Source organism: Acinonyx jubatus, chromosome C1 (assembly GCF_027475565.1).
Source record: "Acinonyx jubatus isolate Ajub_Pintada_27869175 chromosome C1, VMU_Ajub_asm_v1.0, whole genome shotgun sequence".
In the NCBI taxonomy this organism is placed as follows: Eukaryota; Metazoa; Chordata; class Mammalia; order Carnivora; family Felidae; genus Acinonyx; species Acinonyx jubatus.
In genome coordinates, this window is record NC_069381.1 from 139916917 (window position 1) to 139940170 (window position 23254).

The following is a 23254-nucleotide window of genomic DNA, read 5'->3' on the forward strand; positions in this document are numbered from 1 at the left end:
TAGTATCAATTTACCCAACAAAAAAGTTGGGCGAGAGGGTAGAGGTAATAACTGACCACCTTCTTGTTGAGTCTGGGAACTTAGTTCATTCAAAACTTATAGATGTTCCCTGATGTTTGAGGGAGGAGACTCAGGAGCATCCTCCACTTATATTTCAGAGTTATAATAAAACCACTCAACCCACATTTCCATGCGAGATGAAATTAGCCATAAATTTCTGAGATTTACCAAAACTTCTAATTATCCAGAAAGGAATGCCACCACAAAATTTGGCTTGAAGGCTAATGAATAACACTTTCCAATTTAGACTTGAAGAAATTTTAATGAGAACTCGTAAGTAATTCAAAAATTGCCCCATCTTATTCACAAACACCATTCCACCTGAACCCCAGGCTGTGAGCAGCCTTGAGAGGAATTATGTCTTCTTTATGTTTATATCCTCAGAATCTAACACAAAATGCATCACACAAAAGTGACCTCATAAATGCATGTCCAACAAAACTAAACTGAACTAAGCCCATGATATGTGGCTTCAAACTGCCTTGGCCTAGAGTATTCTTAAAATAAAATTAGGGGCACCTGGGTGGCTCAGTCAGTTAAGCCTCTGGCTTTGGCTCAGGTCATGATCTCACAGTTTGGGAGTTCAAGCCCTACATCAGGCTCTGTGCTGACAGCTCAGAGCCTGGAGCCTGCTTCAGAGTCTGCATCTCCCTCTCTCTCTGCCCCTTCCCCACTCATGCTCCATCTCTCTCTCTCTCAAATAAACAAACATTTAAAAAATATATATGTTTAAAATAAAACTCAACCAGTCAATCCCAAACCTGGGCATATGAGCCAGAGCTGGGTTATAACAATTTCCCCTTCTTGGCTCATAGAAATGTGTTAACAACCAGCGAGTCTCAAAGTGTCTGCATGCCTACACCCCCACTTCACTCTTCAGGAAAAAAGAAAGTGATTTTCTGGTATACCTTCAACAGAACCAGTACCAAGGATGAGTGATATGCAAAGCCAGTGAGTTTGAGTTAAAGGATGCTCAGCCCTCTCTCAAATGCCTTTATCCATTCTTCTCAAGAGGCTAATACGCTAAATGCTAGCCAAGTGTTTTTCATAACTATAAATTTTAGATTCCTGGGATGGAGTTCAGAAGCTCTGGGCCCAAGACTAAAGTCCATCATTACCACAGATGTGGCTTAGCCTCTCCAAGTTTCAGGGTTCTTAACCACAGCACCGGCAATAATAATTCCATCCACAGAGGACTGTTGAAAAGTTTACATAAGTTTATACCCTGAAGAGTCCTTTGCAAACTCTTCAGTGCTAAACAAATGTACGGTATAATAATTATAACAATAATGTTGCCAACATTGCTAGCATAACAGAGTAAGAAACTCTGGAGAAAATTCTGTGTGTCTGTGTATGCACACACATGTGTATTCTTCAGTGAAAATCTTTGTTGAGATAGTATTTACATTTAAGTGTCAATTTGCCTACTCTCTTCTTTGGAAGCTTTAAAAAAATTGAAGTCAACTCTTTAGTCAGTCAAAACTGACTGAATTCAATTGGTCAAAATGGATTTTTTGATTTGCTGATTGCCTATAGAAGTATTTCTAATCTTTTTGGCGAATAGACCTCTTCAGAAATCCGAGAAAGCTATAAAACGCCCATAAACACAACTTCAGAGGTTCTTGATATATACACACCCCAGGTTAAGACCTCCAAATCCACATTTTTGGTGGAATACTGCCCTTTCTCTGCTTGCTGGCAAAGGAAGAGACCTTTAAGATTAGGGGATAGGGGCAATTGAACTTTGTGATAGGATTTAAAATTGAGAAGGCAGCAGATTCTCTTAATGAGATCCAAAAGTTGGGTTATTGTGAAGAAATAATTAGAATCACATATGTAGATTTGTTAAGAAAATTAAAATTCTTACATTAAGAGATGGATGTCTGATTTTTTAAAAGATATTACGACAAGATGAAAAATAAGGGTACAAGACCATCCAGCACCCTCACCCAAAGTCCTTCCCCACTTCTTCCTCTTCATAAACCAGTCACCATAGAGTTGGATCTCTTACAATCCACCCGAATATTCCCAAGTCTGGGAAGATTTTCATTGTAAGGAAAGAGGCTGGGGCTTGTTATCTATTGAGGAAGTTATGGCCTTCCCCTCCATCTATAGGTAGGAGAGGAGTTAAAAGGCTGAAGGCCTGCAACTTGAGGAATGAGAAGGAGAGTGAGGTATGTGTCTATGTGGTACCCCTCTGTCAACCAAGTGGTCTTATTCTACGAGTCTGGCAGCAAGGCCTGAGTACTTATGTGGTACACAGAGATTGTTAGCCGTACCAGGGTCCAACATCCAACTTTCCCCCCAACCCCACTCTAATTCTTCTGTCCAACTCTGTCATAGGTAAAGCCAATCAATGGAAACCTGGCAGCAAGAATCGATTTAATATTCTCTAAGATTCTGTGTTCACTTAATAGAGGAAAGTACATTGAGTCAATTACAAGCTATGAAACACCTTCTGTGGGCAAGAGAGTAACTGCATGTTAATAGATGTAGTAACATTGCTTTCCCATAGTCCTTCCTCCCCAGAAATGAGCTGAGAGTGCTTCCATTGGGCCACAAATTGGACACACTAATGTCCTACTTAAACACACAGTTTCATTTTCTACTTTCCCTATCTGCATCTGTGGTTTTGATGTGGTTATCAAATGGAAGGAATACAAAGCCAGTTTAGTTAATCACACTTCACTCTTTTTCTATGAGTAGCTAAATACTGGGACTTCTGACAGTTTCATTCGAAGACAAGTTATCCTCTCAGAATTGTGGAGGGGTTCCCAACTGGTATTTTCATTGCCTACAGTGGGCCTAGGGATGCTTTCCTTACTCAACCCAATCTCTTCTGTTGATATCAATGGAGATTTCCCCCTAATTCTTTATTATAGAGGACTTTCCATGGTTTTAGAAGATCACAGTTTGGCATCTTCATGCTGTGTAACAGTATTTCCTGAAAGATATTTTTTAAAAACCATCCTAGTGAAATAGTATATATCGGTCACTGCCTCCAGTTCCTAACACAGAAGTCCTAAACCTTGTAATCTCCTGAGTGATAGGGTTGTCTTTTGTTTCAATGAGACAACTCCTGGATAGATTTATGATGGGGGCTGGTCATGAGAAAGACCAAGCCATGATTAGAAGCTTGGAACTTTCCACCTCACCCTTCATTTTCTGAGGAGGGGAGAGGGGCTGGAGATGGAGTTAATAATCAGTTAGGCCTATGGGATGAAACCTCCATAAAAATCCATGAAGGACACAATTCATACAGCTTCCATTTTGGTAAGCACATCCACACGCTGGAAGAGTAGTACACCCCAGCTCCAGAGAGACAGAAGGTCCTGTGCTTGGGACCCTTCAGGACCTCAGCCCAGGTTCCTCTTTATCTTGGTTGTTCATCGGTGTCCTTTATCATGTAATAAACATAAAAAAGGGTTTCCCTGAGCTCTGGGAGCCAATTGTTAGCAAATTATTAAACTTGAGGAGGGGGTCATGGGAACCCGGATTAATAGTCGAAAGTATGGGAGGTCCAGACTTACGACTAGTGTCTGAGATAGGGGTAGTCTCATGGGTCTGGGCCCTTAACCTGTGAGATCTGAGCTAACTCCAAGAAGATAATGTCAGAATTGAACTGAATTATAGGACACCAATTTAGCGTCAGAGAATTTGTTTGGTGTGGTAAAAAACCCATTTGGCGGCAGAAGTACGCATAGAGAGTAGAGGAAACAGAGCTTTTCCTTTCAACTCTACGTCCCTGAACTGGAAATTCTAACCTGAAATCTCACATTTCTCCCTTTACAAATCTGGAAAGAAGCAGAGAAGCAAGCACAGAGAAGCTAAAGGGACTTCCCAATGTTGCATTCAGGACCCCACTTTCAGCTGGCTGTAGTGTGCACAGTGTCCTCACCTGGAAGGCTTGCTTAATGAACAACCCTGCCTGCCTGTCCGTCTGTGTTAGGGCTACAAAATGCAGCTGAGCCAGGATGAGTGCTGGTATTGGAGCTGGTGCCTTTGGCCAAAGACAAAGGTAAGAGAATTGATTCTGACGGGTACAGTAAGGAAAGCTGGTAAACAGAATATAATCAATATATAAGCAATATAAATCGTTACAGATATACGATCATTATATTAATGTATGAAATAAAGGCTATAAGACAAAGGGATGTATTGGGAGACACAGATAAGGAAATGCTGAATTTAAATACATAAGAGTGAGTACATAAGGAGATTTAATCTATTTTGGAAAGAAAGGAAATGATGATACTGAAACATGCATCAGAGCCCATGACCATGGGGAATACTTCAAGAGAAAAGAGGTAGGTCCCACAGCAAAATCACCTCTTTCTCCTCCACCTGCAGCCCCACTCCTCTCTTATTGGATGGTTTGTTGTTGGATGGACTGCTACAGATCACAAGCATTTCTTCCTAAAGTGAGTGTTATTTTGAATGCACAGCAGCCATTAAGAACTTGGTATTTGGGGAAGACTGGGATAAACAGCCAAATACGGTGACTTTCATCCTCCCCCATTCTCCCTTGGCTCACATTGTTATTCCACAAGGGCAAATCCAGCCCCGGTGAGGTTTTCAAGTGTCTAATGATGCCACCGTATCCGGCTGGAGTGGCACAGTCCAACAGGCATATAATGCAAGCTGCCAGTGTAATTTTAGATTTTCTAGTAGCCAATTTTTAAAACGTAAAAAGGAACAGGTGGGAAATTAATTTTAATAATATATTTTTACTTAACAAATAGGTCCAAAAATATTATTTCAACCTGTAATCAGTATAAAAATAATGAATGAGCTATTTTACATTCATTTGGTCATACTAAGTATTCCCAGTGTATATTTCACACAAAGAAGACCCTCAGTTTATACAATCACATTTCAAATGCTCAATAGTCACATGTGGATGATGGCTACTATATTGACGAGTGCACTTCTAGACTGGTGTGTCTAAATTAGTGGAGACTGGAGCAGTGTGAAAGTGATTTATTTTTTATCACATTCAAGTACCCACACTGCACACTCAAGGTAAAAGCATGTTGCAATAGTAAGATAGCTTTTAAAATATGTTTTAAATAAAAATTAAAAATAAATTTTTCTTTACAAATAACCACTTGAAAGGAGCTTTTTCTTTTTCTTCAAAAAAAGGTCCATCACCCTTGTTTTCCATCACCCTTGTTTCCCAATCTTATTTAAATATCAACACTTTCAGTAGGCCGGCTCTTTATGGACAGTTCTAAAGTTCATTTCCGCTTAGCCCTGGGCAAATGTCAGGGTCATGGCATTCCTATTAGTGAAAAGTTACTGTACTTAGCAGATTCTCCAAATAGCCTCTGGTTATACAGTTAGTAGTCTGCAATATCAGACACTAAAAACATCATTGAATAGACTTCATCATCCATAACTTTTCTTCCTTCTTCTTCACTAGAGACATCCTTTCCCACAAAATACCTAAACAAAATGGAAACCTTGAGGTTCCATCAAAATTCAAGCAGAAGACCAAACTGGGACTCAACTCCACAGAGGGCCAAGAAAAAAGTATTTAAAACCAGCAGTATCCCAGGAGAAAGTGGCCTGATTTGAACCAATTTAAAATAGGAATTTAGCATGGGTCTGGTCACCAGTTGGACATCTGTCTCTCTGCATTCTCTGTCAGGCCTGCATTCCTCAGAGCTAGCTTACCAGCCTAAATATAGACAGACTAAGCTGTTTGCCTGGGCTTTAAAAGTTATGAGGTGCACTGCCCATGGCTGTCAAACTAATGGCTATGTCTGAGAGATCACGCATGCATTCTTATTTTCTCCATGTCTGACTGATAGCTATAAAACTGTACACTCAATTAAAACAATCAGATCCTCCAAAGAAAACGTGCGGGGACTCAGTTCTTTGTTAGTATCACTCCTGCAAGTCAAAATGTTAAATGACGTCAGGGCACAGGTTCTGTTTTCAAAATGCGGCTTTCACATTTCCTCATCACGGAGCCATTAAGTTGGCTAAACATTTATTAACATGGTTCCATGATGTTCATGGATGTAATGTTTTTGCCGTCGACTTTTCAGAGTCATATTGCAAAAACACCCTCACAGTGTTGGCATTGGGTCTTTAAATCCCCCTTACTTACTTTCTCTGATGTTTGAGATTATTAAGTCAGAGTTTTCAAGGGAGGCCAGTCCTATGTACTTACCTTGCTCACTTGATTGGTCACTTTCTTTGCAAACTCTATATCTGGAGGATCCGGCAGAGATGTGAATTGAGATTGCTGTTCAGCATGACCTTTTTTGTAGGCGATCTGACAAAATAAAAGACAGGGACACTCATGAGCCACAGAAAATTATTCTATTTCCCATGTTCCATTTGTTGGCAATTTTGAAAAAGACTATGTATTCATCTGTATTTGAAGTCTTAAACTTTAGTCTATCACGTAACAGTAACTTATCCTTGCAGATGCTACACGCCCTTGCTCTCAGTATTACCAGCAATTCCTATTTCGTTAAGTCTTCCCTCTTCAAGATTATTAATCCTAGATCTGTTTCCTTCCATTTGTATCCATGCCATGATTTGCAGTTGAAATTATTCTGTTAACTGGCATCCTCAACTCCCAATCTCTTGTCTTTACATCAGCTACCATACCCCTAGCTCTGGATCAATTCAACTACACACTTCCTCTAATCTTATATCCAGGATGATGAGTGACACTGAAGAAAATCACACAACTCTATTGATTGGATAATGATAATGTGATAAGCATGATTAAAAGGGCTACTGAAGAAGGTACAGAAGTGGGAGAGGGGGCCTCTTGAACCTAAGCCCTTAGCTTGAAGTCAGGGTGCCTACCTAGTGATATGTGCTTATGAACAACAGCTTGCTTGGGGCTCTGTGCCCGATACTCTGAGTTTATGGTATCCAATTGCCACTTTGCCTTCAATGAAGCTTGAAAACCCCATTATGCATCTCTGGTCAATCTCTACTTTCAGTGGCTAGTGTAAAACCCCAAGAATGTCCTTAGGCCCCCAGTCAACTCTCAGCTTCCTCTCTCATAGAGTAAAGGGAGGCTATACATATGCTTAGCTTTCCCTGTACTCATCCCTCCCTCCCACCTGCTGCATGGTTCAGAGAATCAACCCTTGTAGGGCAGGAGTCCTGTACTCAGACAGCTGATCCCTCCAGTAGCCCTCTGGACCTAGATGCATCCATTGCCCCTTCTCTTTCTTGACAGCTTCAACTGCTCCCTCTTCATTAGTTCCTTTCAGCCTGTGAAAGGCCTCTCTTGTCTTAAAATAAGTATCATGTCTATTAATCATGCAGCCCCTTCACTCTTTCCCTCTTTTTTTCCTCCACTACTGACTACTTAGACCTTTTCTTCCACCAATCTTGAGCCCTGCCCCCACAATGCTATTTGTAGGTCCCCCACAAGAACTATTTGTATTATGCCCCCACAAGAACTATTTGTAGGTCCCCAGACCCACAAAAACCTCTTATGCCTCTGAACCTTGTACCTGCTGTTCCCTTTTCCCTGGAATGCCCCAGCTCCACACTCTCCCCATGTGCCTGCAAGCTGCTGCTCATTCTCCACGTCACAGTCTCCCCTCCCTAACCTGAGGACCTTTTCCTGGGATCTCACTCAACTTGGCCCTTACTTTCTTTAAAGGAATTATCAGATGACACTGTGATTGGTTGCTTACACATCTGTCCCACCTTGGACTATGAGCTCTGGGATGATGGAAAACATACCTGCTCATCTGTGAACACTTGTGGCTTGCACGGAGACTGACTAGAGCGAAGGTTCAATGATTGATTTCTGAATGTGTGTTTTATACACTGTGGCCATTGGGGGAATCACAAAAGGAGATTTATCATCCCAACTCTTCTCCTACTCACTTGTGAGACTTCTACAAATTATTTCTCCTTCCATGTGGCAGTATTCTTATTTACGACATAAAGAGGTTGGATAGTTCCAAGGTCCCAGTCATCTCCTTCATGGTTTAACCAAGTCTAGCTATGTCTTAGCTTAATAATGTCTACCTACTGCCTATAACAACAGCTTTGATGAACATTAAATCAACAGGGATACAAAAGAGCAATTTTAAAATGTACTTATATTAATTCTACTGCTCAATCTTTTTTGTTGTTGTTGTTGTTGTTAAGTAGTGAAGACTTTATTTTAGGCATAGGGCAATTGGTATTTTCCATGGCTGGCTAAGTCCTCATAGAGTATGCAACATCCTATCAAGAAAAATGCTTACTAACTATGACATTCTGTCAAGAATTTTCAGAGAAATCAGATCTGGAAGTCCTAACTTCTCAGGAACCTTATTCAGAATTCTGTATAGTTAGAATTCTGCACTCTGGTCAGCTTAAGGACTCTCTTGGGGTTTGCAAAGTATTTTGTCTCTGCTTAGATAACAAGAAAAACATAGTAAGTAGGGTTCAGAGAAACTGGAAGAAGGTGCAGGAGAGGGAGAGAAAGCCTCTGAATCCAAGCCCTTAGTCTGAAATCTACATGCCTATCCAGTCGTATGTTCTGTGAACAACAGTTTGCTTAGGGTTCTGTGCCCAATAACTGTAGAAGTTTATGGTACTGACATTATTCATAGGCATGTTGGTAATCTGATACTCAGTGCATAGTTAATCTGCAAAACATAAAAAATAAAAAATAAAAGCCATACCTTAACTGCCAAGTTTTTCTAAGAATGGGAAGATTTTACTTCATTGTTATATATTCTCCATTATGTACTCCACTGAGAGATCTCAAAATATGTGGCCAACTTTAACTGTTCAAAGTCCATAGCACTAGAGTGGCATGAGGTGTCCCTTCATCTCTCCATTTTATGGGTAAAGGGAGACATTTGGAGATTAAGTGTCTTCTTGGAAACCTCTTCCTAGGCTTACATGACATGGCAGTTCCTGGTTGTCCTTCAACTTCTCTGTTCGTGGCTGGCTCCTTTCCAGATGTCCTAAGTGTGGTGTCCTCCAAAACTCTGCCCTTGGCCATACACTGTTCTGCCTCCCTCATACATGGTCACGCCTGCAGCTGTCACTTTTATTCTGATGACTCTCAAATGTTAATCTCTTTCCCACTCTCACACCTATGCAACAGTATGAAATTTCTAATTTATCTATAAAATGTCTTGATCTGAATGTTCCATTGTCTCAACTCCATTTCTCTTTCCACAAATGCATATTTACCACTTGTACCCCTATATACCCAGACTACCAGTCTTTCACATTAACTCCTCTATGGCTCCTTTGTTTCTTTCGTCTCCAATATCCAATGTCCTTAACACTTTTACAATACTTACTACCTTCAGATTCCGTTCTTCTCCTTTGTCCGGTCATCCCTTCAATCCTTCTGTATTACTTAAAATAGCCTTCTTAAAATTATCACAATTTTTCTAGTCTCAATGCATTGTATTGTCTGTAAAATTTTTCCATTTGCTTTTAGCATATTGTTTTCCCCACCAAAACCATATGATATCTCTTATTGAATACATATCATGTCAAAGCTATTTTGCCTGATTTTCAAGGTCCTGCTGCCAGTTTCTTAAACATGGTCTCCTAACTAGGCACACACAGCATTCACCTTCTTTGCCCTCTCTAGACTCACTTCACTTCTGTGCCTTTGTTCAAGTGCTCGCTCTACTTGAAAAGCCTTTCCTGTTCATCACTGCCCATTCCCTTTGGATTACCACTTCCACATGGCCTTTGCTAACTGCTTGCATGTGCCCTGTCTTTCAGCAAGTATTAGACTATAGAATTTGCTTTCTATATAAATATAAAAATATAAAATTAAAAAAATTTTTTAAATTTTCATGTTATTTAATATATAACACTTTCATGTTATCAGCCTGATTATAAATTCTCAAGGGAAAGGATATGAAAACTTCTTATACTTTTCTATCCTGCTAGGTATGCATGCATAATGGACTTTCAACACATAACTATTAACGTTTATTTATTTTTGAGACAGAGACAGAGCATGAACGGGGGAGGGTCAGAGAGAGGGAGACACAGAATCTGAAACAGGCTCCAGGCTCTGAGCTGTCAGCACAGAGCCTGACGCGGGGCTCGAACTCACGGACCGCGAGATCATGACCTGAGCCGAAGTCGGCCGCTTAACCGACTGAGCCACCCAGGCGCCCCTCAACACATAACTATTGATCACTTGATAAAGGTTACACAACAGTATTGTAGATTTATGAGATACAGAACCGGAAAGCTAAGTTAAAAGAGAAGCAAGAGGTCCCTACACATCAAAATGGGTACTGTGCACTAGACGGCCTTAAATTTTTGTTATGGCTTCATTAGTTGCTAACTTACTCTATGGAAAGATAGGAGTATTTCTATGCTATATTTTAACCAATTATATGCAAATGGAGATAGAAATATGTCCACTAAATTTGCAAATGATATCAAGTGAGAGGCAATAAAAAATTAGACCTCAAAAGCTGGAGATGCCATCAAATGAACATGCATAATTCCAGTACAGGGCAAGATAGGATCCTAAGATCCACTGGTAGTAAATCACAGTAATTTTCAACTGACTTGTTGAAAATTTCAACTGACTTACATTCACAGTGAATGTAAGAGGTTCCGGGGGCTTAGTTGACAACTGAATGAAAAACAACTTGTTAAATAATAAAACGGTGCTCTCCTGAAGACTAGAGTAGTAGTCTTTTCAATACGGCAGCTAACAAATCCAGGGGTCAAGAAATAAAGAACCTCAAAACAAGGGAAAGTGCTAGAATCGAGTAGGGCTCTCTGCTGCTGCCACTGCTTTCAACCTAAGGACTAAAACTATTAGGCTTTTTAGTTCCTCTAATAAACTGTTTTCAAGGTCTAAAATACTAAAATTCTGGCCAGGGGACTGCTGATTTTTACTAACTCTGAAATATCCTCCATGTACACCCAATGGCAAGAGCTTTTTGCGAACTACACAAACATGTTTGGACAAGTATGTCAGTCCACGTAGAAAAACGGGGACAGACCACAATTCAGACTTCATAATTAGGATACTTCAATAACATTTTTCACTTAATATGTTTGGGAAAGTGGCTATGATCTCATAGGTTTTTAAAAATGCCCCTGTGACGTCAAAGAAAAACTTCAACTCCAGCCAAGGGGACAGAGGGCACATGCTGCAGTGGAAAGAACACTGGTCTTGAGATCACAAGACCAGGCCTCTAATCTGGGCTTTGCCACTAATGACCTATGTGGTCTTAGACTCAGGTTCTTCACCTATGAAAAAACAAGATTGGACTAAATTATATCTAATATAAGTTATAAAATCCAATTTAAGTAGACATCATAAATTATAATGATTCTAGATGTATTCATCTGCAATAAGGACATTTAGTCTTTTCGAAAGAAGAACTGCAATGAACATGTGGCCAGAAGACAATCTGAGGTCTTCTGATTCCACCCTGCCAATGAGGTTGACTGTATTTTACTTACATCACTGAGGGCTTTCTGGGCTTGGGCAACCCTCCTCAGCTCTGGACTATCATTGTATGGGTAAAACAAGCTCTTGTCAGCTTCCCAGTCTTCAGTGTACAGTTTCTAAATCAGGAAAGAGTGAAAAGTTATGAAAAAGAGCCAAGGGCAAGGTGAGATCAAAGGTAAATAGAATCCACAGATAACCTGCCCCTTTCCACCCAGAGTCATATTTATTAATAGCTCGTCCTGCTTTCCTGGCAAATCTTATTTTCAGAAGAGTAAATGTGTCTGCTTTGGTTTCTTCTCTGGGACTTCACCTGCTTCCTGCAACAAGTACTAATCCAAGTGTAAGGAGCCGGGAGGCACTTAGCATAGTTTCTGTCAGAAAATAAACATTGAGTAAGAGTGATGGCCAGAAATACCCAAAGTGTAGCCCAGGGTCTATACTTTGTGGGTCTCTCAGAGCCAGTTCCCCGGTGCATCTTCGTTCTCCCCATGTGTTCCTTCATCAGGGTTGCTCAGGCTCCCACCAGGACCCTCTCCTCTCCTCTACTCCACAGCTTTCTTCTCAGTTCCCCCTTGCCAACACTTACCCCTGCAACCTGCATGGCTCAAGGATACTCACAAAAAGACTGAGGAACTTCATTCCCGATTATCAAAAGTACTGGGTATTCCTCTAAATTACACATTGGAAGGACATAGGAAGACAGAAGTCACGACAGAGCAGAAGCTCTTACCTTACTGAACATGGCTGTGTTCTTAACTGCCTGGACAAGTTCAGGGGCATCAGGGGGAAGCAGGTACTTATCCTTGGTGTCTTCCCAGTTCTGCTTGTATAAAACCTAGACAGAAAGAGCAGAGGACGTGTGGTTGATGTCTCCCCCAAGGGCATGAGCGTTTAGAGAACACAGTGTTGTGAAGTCTTTCATTATCAAAGTGTCCTCACACAAGAGGCTGCCCTTGTGCCTTTGTTTTACTAGCATCAATTGTGAAAACATTGACCATGTCAACATCCCATAATACTTTTCCTGCATTAGTAAGCTTTTACTTGAAAAGTCTGATTTTTTTTTTTTTAACTAAATCATGATTATGATTCTCTATAGATTCCTTTTAAAGGCTGCAATCTTACTGGTCATTGGCTCAATTTGGATAGTAAATATGTTTCTTTTGACTTACGTGTTATTTTTTAAATGTTTTTAATTAGTTGCCTACATTTGAAATTTGAGCATTTCTCATAAAAATAAAGCTCCCTAGCCTCTTTAAAAATAAATCAGAGACTTTGGGGACATTGGGACTGCACTCTGTATAGCAGCTGCCTGGAGCTGAGTTGCAGGGCATATGCTCTCCAATCCACCATAGGTCCTATGGCCACTTCAGTCATCTGTGCAGCCTTCCTGACATGTGTGGATACCAGAGCTCATGAGGTCCCTGGATTTAAGTGAGACTGGTGAGCAGGATCGGGCCTGTCCAGTTTTCTCCTCTAAGGCCAGGTAGAGGTAATCTACATGCTACTTAGCATCCCAGCCATCCATAACATGACCTCACCTTACTGACTTGCTGCGACACTTTCTTTGCATGTTCAATGTCCTTTGCTTTTTCGTCTACGTGACAGATAGTTTTAGCAACATCGCCATCCATTCGATACTTAACCTGCAGAAATAATATACAGAGTTCATGACAGGCATGCACATGTGAGTATACTAAAGGGTATCTTCTAACAAAAGAGCATTAACCCAATGACTCAACGTCTGCACCACAAAGCAGACTTTCCACATTTTAGGTAGAAAACCGTGATCTCCAAAAATCGGCAGAGTCCCTGCATTTATTGCATATCTGCTTTCCTGGCTGAATTTCAGCCTCCCTGCTCTCCTACATGGAAGACCACAGTGAATTCGAATTTACCAGCTCGTATCTCTTAAGCTAACTTGCTAAGCCAAGCTTTTAGAGGTCTCTTGGGGTTCACATTTAGAGCAACATAGTCTATAGCCAATACTTCCTCTAGATTTCTGGACTGGCTCACAGCAATTCGACTGCTCATTTTCTCTACACCAATTAAAGCCCTCAATTCCCAGTGATGGGCATGTTTTTGACATGTCTGTCTCCTTTCTTTTAGCAATGCAGCCCACCTCACTGAGTTGATCTTGTACTTTCTTGATTCGACGAAGTTCTGGGGTATCGGATGTGATGGCGTATGGCTGTCCTTTAGCTTTCTCATACTTCTCCTTGTATTTATTCTGAAAAGAGTATCAGATATTAGCCTAAAACCTGATAAGACAGCAGCAGAAATTTCAGGCAATGTATTTATCCCCAATAGATTAAAAAAAAATCCTGCAAATTCTAACAATTATCAGTTATAACAGCTTTTGTCCCCTACCCTGATTCTCAGCAAAAACTAAAATAGATTTGTTAATCGCTCTTCCTAAACACAGTTGGATACTTGAGACAGTAGAAATTTTATTACAGACTATTGTCTTGGAAATGCCCTAAAATGATTCTCTCAATGTTTTTATTGCACACATAAATGCACACATAAAAAGCCAGAACCTCAATAATTTTAGCAAATATAGAAATTATCTGAAAAGATTTGATTGCTAATACAATGCAAAAATATTCCATTCAGGAGTTCAATCTCAGTGGTTCAGATAGCTGAGACACCAGCTGAATTAATGGAAAGTCTGAATTATGGAGTATTTTGAAAAGGAATGCAATTTTGTTATTTCTGCTAAATATACAGAGTTCTCACTTTAATAACAACGTGTATAATTTATCATTATTAATGCTTCAATAGTACTCTTGAATGTAGTCAGCAATCTAAATTATACTCTTGATTTTATCAGTAACCATTTAAAAAATACTATAAACCTTCGACAACATTTTCTTCAAGCTAGCAGAAGTTCTAGGATATTAGTGTCAGAATTTGAGACTTTATGGCAACAAACTGACAAAAAATTTTCTATTTTTGCTGAATACCGCAAGGATAAAGGAGGCAAAATAATCTTGTTTTTACAGATCAAAGTCTTAGAAAACTAGGTTTTAGATCATTCGAGACTCTGAACTAGAAATTTACCAAATAGTCCCCAGGAGTTAACACTAAACCAGACATAAATATTTACTGACCAATCGCAACAGGATGCTTTTGACATAAGCATTTAGTCCTATATAATCCAATGTTCCCCTGAACTGCTTTTTGTTTTTTTACAGCTGCTGGAGGCTATGCCACCTAGTGAGACCTCAGCCCACAAGGGCAATCAATAAATGAGATCCAATCTGCTTCCAGTCAATGTAACTTGTTACAGTCTAACCGTACATGGAAAGTTAAGGACCAGGGACCTTCAACAGCAGTGATTCTGGACTAAGGCTGCACATTAGAGCCACCTGGGCCGCTTTTAAAAATCTTTATGCACAGGTCCCAACCGCGGATAAAACCAGAACAGCCTGGGTATCCATAATTCTAAACCTCCCAGAGGATCCCAATGTGCGGCCACAGTTAAAATCCACTGTTCTGGGGTATAGTCGAATATTCCAATCCTCATTTCAGAGGAGTTCTTACTCTGATCCTGGTGTTCTGAACTACACATTCTTCTTCGCTATACAACTCTTAAAGATCGTTTTACATATTGTTAACTAGTCTACTTTAGGGGCATCCTGCTCAGGCATAGTTTTAATTAGACGTTATTTAGCTTCTTTGATTTCAACTGAATATATTCAGGACTTCATTATTCTAGATTGGCTAACAAATTGTGATTAAATACCAATAAATGCTGTACGATTGGCCTTCTGCTTATTTTGTGGGAATAATTTCAGAAAGGATGTTTTCCCTGATACTGCAATGGTGCAAATGAATTAGAGGAAAGGAAAATTAAAGAGTCACAAGAGCTTATATTTCTGCAGAATAAGTTGTTGTCTCATAGGAGGTTGAGAAACAAAATCCAGCTAGCATCCAAAACAGAGTTGGTAGAGATCAATAATTTCTCACTAATAAAGCCAGATTAGCAGAAATGGTTTGAAACTTACAGGGCTAAAGAGATCCTGCATTTTCTGACTGTGTACAATGTAGGGCGTCATGAACTTAGAAGAATCCAATTTCTTCCGGATAACCCTCTTCTTCTCCACTGGCTTGGCTGGTACCGGCTGTGCTGATACTGGCTGTACCAGTGCCGGTTTGGAAGTTTCTGATTGCTCATAGTCAGATGTGATTGTCCTTGTTGTCGTAGTTTCATAGACTTTTGTTATTGTCTGAAAATGTGACATGCAGTTCAACATTGTTATGTAAGTAAAAACCGTGATATCACCATCTTGTATATACACATTATTCTGACCTCGAGTCAGACTTACATTCCTAGTGTTATTCCTACATATTTAAAGCCAGTCAAAGCAGGAAATCATACACTCAGTCCATATGAAGGTACATCACGTTACATAAATCTGAATGCTGACTGTCCAAGATGGTGTGGAACAAGAAGTTTACTCCTTAGTAATTTGCTACAGGGCCTTAACATTCCATTTGTAGAAAAGAACCCAAACCCCTTAAGGTTGGATGAAAATCAGAAATACAGTATTCTTAACCATTTAAAATCTTAAATCGTCTAGGTAAAGTAAAAGCAAACGTGAGATCAAAGAACAAAAGATGAAGATGATCAAATAAAGCTCAAATTCTTGATTTTATATTCACTTGCAAATGAGTCTAAGAAGAAGTTGGTTGCTTGTTCCCCAGGTCTTTAGGCATTCTCCCCTGCAGTCTAACACAAAGAATAATGAATTCTAAAGAATGAATCACATCAGTATTACAAGTGATTACCATTCTTTTGGCTTAGTCAGTTAATTAATCTGAATCGGAGTGCCATTTACACCAATAAATGCTTAGGTGGACAAGGATAACGATGACCACATAAGGGGGTAATTATCCTTACAACAGTCCTATGCATGCGGTAGGTGGGAAATGACTGTTTCTTACAACAGGCTGTATAGTGGAAGAAACTAAGGCCCAAAGTTTGGGTGTGGTCCAAGGTTAAAAATACTGGATGTAAGAAAAGAAGGTAAGCAGACAAGTCTTCAATCCATCTCACAGCATGATTTCCTTCACAGCTAATATCATCTGTACCAAATGATGAAGAGAAACTTAAGTAACAAGGAAATTGTACCTCTACGACAACTTCCCCTAGTGTTGTCAGATCATTGCTAATAGGTGGCTTTCTGCCTATTATTACTGACGTACGGTTGATGGTGAGAAATGAACCAGTTCACAGCATCTACAAATGTTAGGTTTCATGCAATCATAGGCTCTTGGAGCAGGCTCCAGGGATAGCCATCCCTGTTTGTCACGATCAAGAAAAACTGCTCTTTTCAGAAAATAAAGCGTGAGTGAGGGATTTCACCTTAGAAAAAAAGTTCCACCTTGGAATATCTATGGGAATGGCTTTCTTAGAATTCCTAATGTGCTAAAATCTAAGTGGCACTTCACTGCATCATCAGGGACATAGGCTTCGCGGTGCTGTCCCTGTTGGCAGAGACGGTGCCCCACAAGTTACAACTCTATATAATAAAACAGCTGGTTCCCATGCAAATCGTATGTCCAAGGCTATGTGATTGCTGCAGTCACAGAGTGGTGATGGCCATTGATATTGCTTTAATGAGCACCACCTACACCAAAAATACTACACGAACAATGGGGGAATGATCCCCAATCACTTTGGATACGTTCAATAGCAAGAACAGGGACGTATTCTGTCAAACAAGTAGCATTCATTCTTGTATCATCTGCTGCTGGGCACACGTAGGTGAGGGATTCTTCTCAGATTCTCCCTTTGCCAGCTCCTATAGCCCTGGAGGTCTGTGAGAGGGGAAGGCTCTACCTGCTTTAATCAGCATGCAGTTCATGCAGATACAGGTTGGGTCTTACCTCTCCTGGCACCTCTTCATAGACTGTCTCTTCTGTGTAGTACTATAAATAGAGCACAAAGGAATTATCATGAGAACAAAGCAGAAATCACCTCTCCTCTGCCTCAGCTGAACCACTGGATTATTTCACTAGCTCAGCCAGTGTGTACTATCTGTGGGAAGCAAGTACACAAGGGAGCGTCTTCACATTTTGGGACCCATTTTAGCTTTGTGAAACTGCAGGGGAGTTAAAGTGAATGCTACCAGACAAGGCAAGGAGATGCAGGGTGATGAGAAAGGTGTCTGAGGCTAATTATTTATTAGGGGCAGTTATTTAACTTGAGACAAGGTAAGACTTTTTCTTACAGTACCCAGGGCAGAATTTGCAGAAAAAATATACTAACAATATCCCGAGTATGTGGGTTGGGCAGGAAAAACAAAACAAAACAAAACAAAACTTGCCATAACTCACTATTTGTGACTAACAATAAAACGAAACAGAAACCTCAATGTGAATAACATTTTTAACTGGATTGTATCATGGGAATAATAGACCCGAAAGCATATACACATCTCGATTATCCGTACACCCTCCTGATTACTAAGGAATGAAAGTTTCTTCCAGAGTGCGGGGTGTATCCTTTCATAGCACAATGGTCTTGAAAGGATGCAAAGATGAAAATTTACAAATGCCAAGGGGAGAGTGAAAACATGCAAAGATTTCTCAGCACAAGATGTGGGAAAGTTAGGCTGCAGTTTGTAGCTGATGGCTGCGAGGTGCCTGCAGCCTGGATCTGAAATCAAACCTACTTTTGTTCTACTTCTGACATCACTGGCAATAAATAGATGCTGATGGGAACTGGCTGACATTTTGTTTCAGATGCGTAAGGGGAGTGGAATCTTTCCCCCAGCCTCACCCAGCAAGAAGCAAAGCCTCAGGCCGAGGCACAAAGGAAAGGGATAAAAAGGAAACATTTGGCTCATTTTCTCAATCAACAAAATGTATAACATTTTATGCTTTCTTTTTCTTTTCCCTGCCACCAAAACATGCTCAGGGAGAGGGTAAAACACTGACTTCTTAATTTCCCTCAGTTGGCCTCTGTTCTTTTGCCCCTTGGTTCAGTGAACGCTTATCAAGTTATTTAACCATTGTCAGTAGGCCGCAGGCTCTATTTCATCTGCAGGAAGATAGGAGAAAATTTACCTAATGTCACCTACTCTTGGGCTTTCTTTGCTCCTGTACTATTTCTTTAGTTTAAAATCTAATTCTATCAGTGTGTCCTTACACAGCGCGACAGAAACCACAAACTCCGAAAGGACAGAGAATTTCTCTTTTATATGCCTGTGCCTTCGTCACACAGGAAATATCATTTGGACATTTTAGGGAATACTGTTTAATGCTGATCCACACACAGCCATGCCTGTGGCCACACAAAACATCAGTGACTCGAGAAGAAATTTTAAACTAAAATGAATGATTCACAACTATTTTGGATTTTCTGAGCCCCCAAGCAAAAGCAGATCTTTGGGAGCTATCCAACTTTACCTTTGCTGGGCTCTCACCATTAGTAAATGTATCTCAGAAAGAAGCTTATAAAAAAAGTAATGTTACCCAAATGGTTGGCATTAACATATATGCCAAATCTCACTTTTTTTTAGAGCTGTGCCACTAATTAGATAGTACATCCTTGCTTCTTGTCCTTTCTATCCAAGTTAAAAAAAATTTTTTTTAATGTTTATTTATTTTTGAGACAGAGAGAGACAGAGCATGAACAGGGGAGGGTCAGAGAGAGAGGGAGACACAGAATCTGAAGCAGGCTCTAGGCTCTGAGCTGTCAGCACAGAGCCTGACGTGGGGCTCGAACTCACAGACCATGAGATCATGACCTGAGCCGAAGTCGGACGCTTAACCGACTGAGCCACCCAGGAGCCCCAAATCCAAGTTTGAATAGAGATGGATAGCACAATTTTATTTAGATGTCCAAGGTCCCCAGAAGATATATTTTTAAAGCTAGCTCTTGTTTTTGAACTCTTCCCTGACCATCTTCTCAAATTTGCCACCATCCCGTTCTTCATGGCATCTTTTCTGAGGTCAGAGAGCCCTTGGTTGAACACTCTCTGGCAGGAAGTCTATCCGTTTAGCAACTGCTGGTCAGACCCAGAAGCAGTACTAGGAACAAAATGGCAAGGATGAGATGCCTAAAAATAAAAATAGTCCCCTCCGTTTTTATGACATCTAGTTAAATCAGTCAAGTCTAGCACTGAGGATAACTTCCAGTGACCAATGAATACAATTATTTTAAGAAAAACAAGGGATTTTTTTAAGTTGGAGGCTAAAAATTATCACTGGTATTACCACCATAGGGAAGGCAATTTAATGTATAATTGTGTCAATGTTTTAATAGACATTATTCTGATCCATAGGGACATATGTAAAACAATAACACCAGTGATAATACTGAACACTGAGAATGTAGCCTTTGGCACTTAAGCCAGAGAGGTGGAAAGTTCTACTGTAGGAGATTCATTCTGTGTTTTTTTCCCTAGATCCTTCAATAATAAAAGCAATTTTATTTGTAGAATAACAAATTTTTCTTCACCTAAACATAAACTGGCCGCTAAAATAATCTTCCAAAGACAAATTTTGGCACTTTAATTTGGAATTTGGTTCTGGGTAGCTCTTGATTTCATTCTGATGAAGAAGCACAGATTTTCAAAACTACCTCCAAGTATCATCGGCACTTGGAGATTTTCATATGTTTAGATCATCATTAATTATGAAGTATCAAGCACTTTCAGATTCAATGGCAATATATTTATATGGATTATAGCCCCTAAGTCTTTAGGTTTTATTTCTAGAATGTGAAGCTGAAGGCAAGAGCTGGTGAAGAAAAACCATAACGTGATTTTAAAATTTTTATAAGACAAACAATTAACAGCTTTGTAAAATGTGTCAGATGTCCAGAGGAAGTTTTTTTAAGATGTCCACTTCGGTCTTTGCTTCCTCCCCCCCCCCCCCACCAAAATTTAAAAGCAAAAGCTAGTCTCGTTCCCTTAGGTAAATATAATAGGATTGGTCAGAAAGCTGACCCCGATTGACATCCTGATCGGCTCCAAATGTCACTTGTGAGTACGGCAAATTTCTATTTACAGGTATGTGTGCACATTTACATATATTTATGTATATATATAGTCTCACATATGTGTATAATCTCATATATCTTATTCTGAACATTGAATCCATATCACCCTATAGAGGATCAGCTGGTTGAAGCAAAGAGCAAATAGCTCTTTTTTCCCTATTGCTCTGCAGAAACTAAAAAATAGAGTTCAGTTTTCGGAACTTTCTCTTCATTTCCTCTGTCCCTTTGATCAGGAGAGTTGGCAGGTGGGAAAGAAGGAGTTTTAGAAGACAAATTAAAACCCGCCTTTCCCCCACACCATGTTTTTCTGAGAGTTTAAAGAAAAGCACAAGTGAAAAACAGTGATATTTCTTTTCAATTCTAAATCCCACATAATTATAGTGAAACCGAACATAAAATATTCCTTTCTCATGCTTTAATAATGAGTCTTTGTGAAGTTATAATAGACAATGTATTTTTCAAGTGATTAATTCACCTACACAGCTTCGATTGTCGCTACATAAAACACTTGGCTGTCAGAGTCAGGTGTTTTAGTCTTACCTCCACAACCTCCTCATATTCTTCGTCATCGGCCATTTTCCCAGAGTAGTAGTGGCACCCTACAAACTTTCCATATTCCAAAAAATAGAAACACATTAGAATCTCTCCCTAGGACTGAAATCATAACATTACAAAAACAGAATTTAAGACTTCTCCAGCCTACATACCCATAGATTTTTGGAGGCTAAGCAAGATATTTAAATACAGGTCTAAACAACTGAGGCTTCAAATTACTCTCTCTTGATTCCCTCAGGAACGTGGTAAGTACTGGTACTTCTAGCTACGGGATCAATTGAGTTCATTGTAAAACTTGCAAAAGGAAGTTGAGGGAAGAAAGCGAGAGGGTTTGGATTCAAAGAAACAGAGTATTTCTATTTCTAAATACTTGCCGAAAGACATTTTCAAGCAAAAGCGTTAGTGAGAGGGAGGTCAGCTTGGCTCCCAGAAGTTAGAATTTTCCCCCAGCATTAAAATTCTAAGAGGGCTGCTTTTGGTCCCCACGCCGCTCTAATACATGGTAGCATTCTAGCCTACACTTGAAATTAGAACACAGAAAAACAAATCAACCATCTTAGAAGAACAAATAGAAACCTCAAGGCAATGGGGTTATTTCCCCCCCGAACACCATTGGCTTCTATGGATTTTTCTCTTCTGTTTCTGTAGCTCTTCCTCAAACCTGAAAAATAGGAAACGTTTAAAGCACTGATTGAAGTATATGTAAGATTGTGGGTCTTTGGCCCAAGCTTCTAATTCAGGAACTAACGAAAGGATCTCCCAAGGCCTTCTTAGTTTGACGCCAGAGAGTGGGACTCTCCTGATAAAAGTGGATGATGACTTGGAGCAGCTGTCCCTTCGCCCAAAGATATTTGCCATGTAAACCAATACCCCGCCATGGCTGGTTTTGTTAAGCTGGTGAAACTGCCACTCCTTCTGAGGCAAATGAAGCCCAGTAGAACAGGATAAATATAGGAATGCAGAACATAGATCCTTTTTCATCCTAATATATTTAGAAAAAAAAATCAAAGGCAAAACATTTTTAAAAATTTTTCTGTTTGGACAAGAAAGCCAACTCAGTCAAGCAGTAAGTTGGTTAGTAGAGGACTTGACTCTAATCACACACCACATGGCAGATGTAAGTAGGGCCTGAGTAGGGCAATAGGGTCACAAGATCTTCTAGTCACACTTTCATCACTAACTTCCCCAGTTATGACCCCAAACTTTGGAAAATACTTAACGGAAACTGCAGAACATCTCCAGAAAGAATATGTCAGAAAAAGCCATAAACTGGCCTTACCTTTACTCTATCAAATCAATTTCCTCAGCAGCAAAGCCTCTCCCAACTCTCCCCTCCTGAGAACCCCAGGCAAGAGCGAGCTTGGTGCCTGGGCTCCCAATTATCACGTGGCAACAGCAGCCAATCAGACCCTGAGTCGCTCGAATTTCAGAAGCTAAATATACTGAGTGATCTTCTAAAAACCACCTGTTCATCAATTCCACTAAAGGATAAAGGGTAACAAATTGCTTGCTTAGAACTATTCAAATGTAATGGAATTTTACCTAAGTTCCAGCATATGGAGTTCAAATTTAGGTTTAATCTCTCATTTTCTGCAACCCTATTTAATACCATATTCACGTAAAAAAAATTAGGATAAAATAAGCATGTCTTGGAGGGGCTGTGACCCTTCTGTAGCTGCTTTCTTCATGTCATTTGTCCCCTTTTGTACAGCTCACCAGGTGAGCTACAGGTAAGTTTCAGGAGTCAATGTGAAAGAAATAAAGGAATAAAATTCATGAAACAACAAGTTGGCGAAACAATGTTTAAAGTCATGATAAAATGAAATGACAGGTGAAAATATTTGATGTGACCCTAGATAACCACAGGGTGTATTTAGAGAGCATAGGCCCCATCATTTTTCTGTTACTAAACCAGAGGGGGGTGCCAAGACCATACTCATTTTCTTCTCCCTTCTTAAGTAGTGCCAGGTGCTGGGAATGAAGAGCCTCTCTCATATGTAACTGGGTTTCTGATTTTCCTTTTTGTCGGGTGGCTTCTAGAGGCAAAGTGTGAATGCAAACACAAAAGGGTTCAATTTCCAAACACAATAGCAGGTAAAATCGAAATCAGTAAATTACTAGGAGAAGCTAATGCTCTCTTAGGTAAGTCAGAGTGTATGACATTGAGTTTGTAAAAATTACCTAACAATTTT

General features: G+C 39.9%; 1 protein-coding gene across 26 annotated transcripts in view; it reads right to left on the bottom strand.

Moving 5' to 3' along the window:
• The window catches only part of NEB (nebulin), a 212133-nt gene extending 189656 nt beyond the window's left edge, over positions 1-22477 (bottom strand). For all 26 annotated transcript variants that reach the window (XM_053215075.1, XM_053215069.1, XM_053215068.1 and 23 more), the window contains exons 1-10: positions 22342-22477; positions 21639-21723; positions 21048-21113; positions 17387-17428; positions 15502-15723; positions 13614-13721; positions 13033-13137; positions 12225-12329; positions 11506-11610; positions 6239-6343 (exon numbers count right to left, since the gene is read on the bottom strand). In XM_053215075.1, coding sequence (XP_053071050.1) covers positions 6239-6343; positions 11506-11610; positions 12225-12329; positions 13033-13137; positions 13614-13721; positions 15502-15723; positions 17387-17428; positions 21048-21083 — 828 coding nt within the window. In that variant the 5' untranslated portion in view covers positions 21084-21113; positions 21639-21723; positions 22342-22477. The remainder of the gene's footprint in view (positions 1-6238; positions 6344-11505; positions 11611-12224; positions 12330-13032; positions 13138-13613; positions 13722-15501; positions 15724-17386; positions 17429-21047; positions 21114-21638; positions 21724-22341) is intronic.
• Positions 22478-23254: the final 777 nt, after the last annotated feature.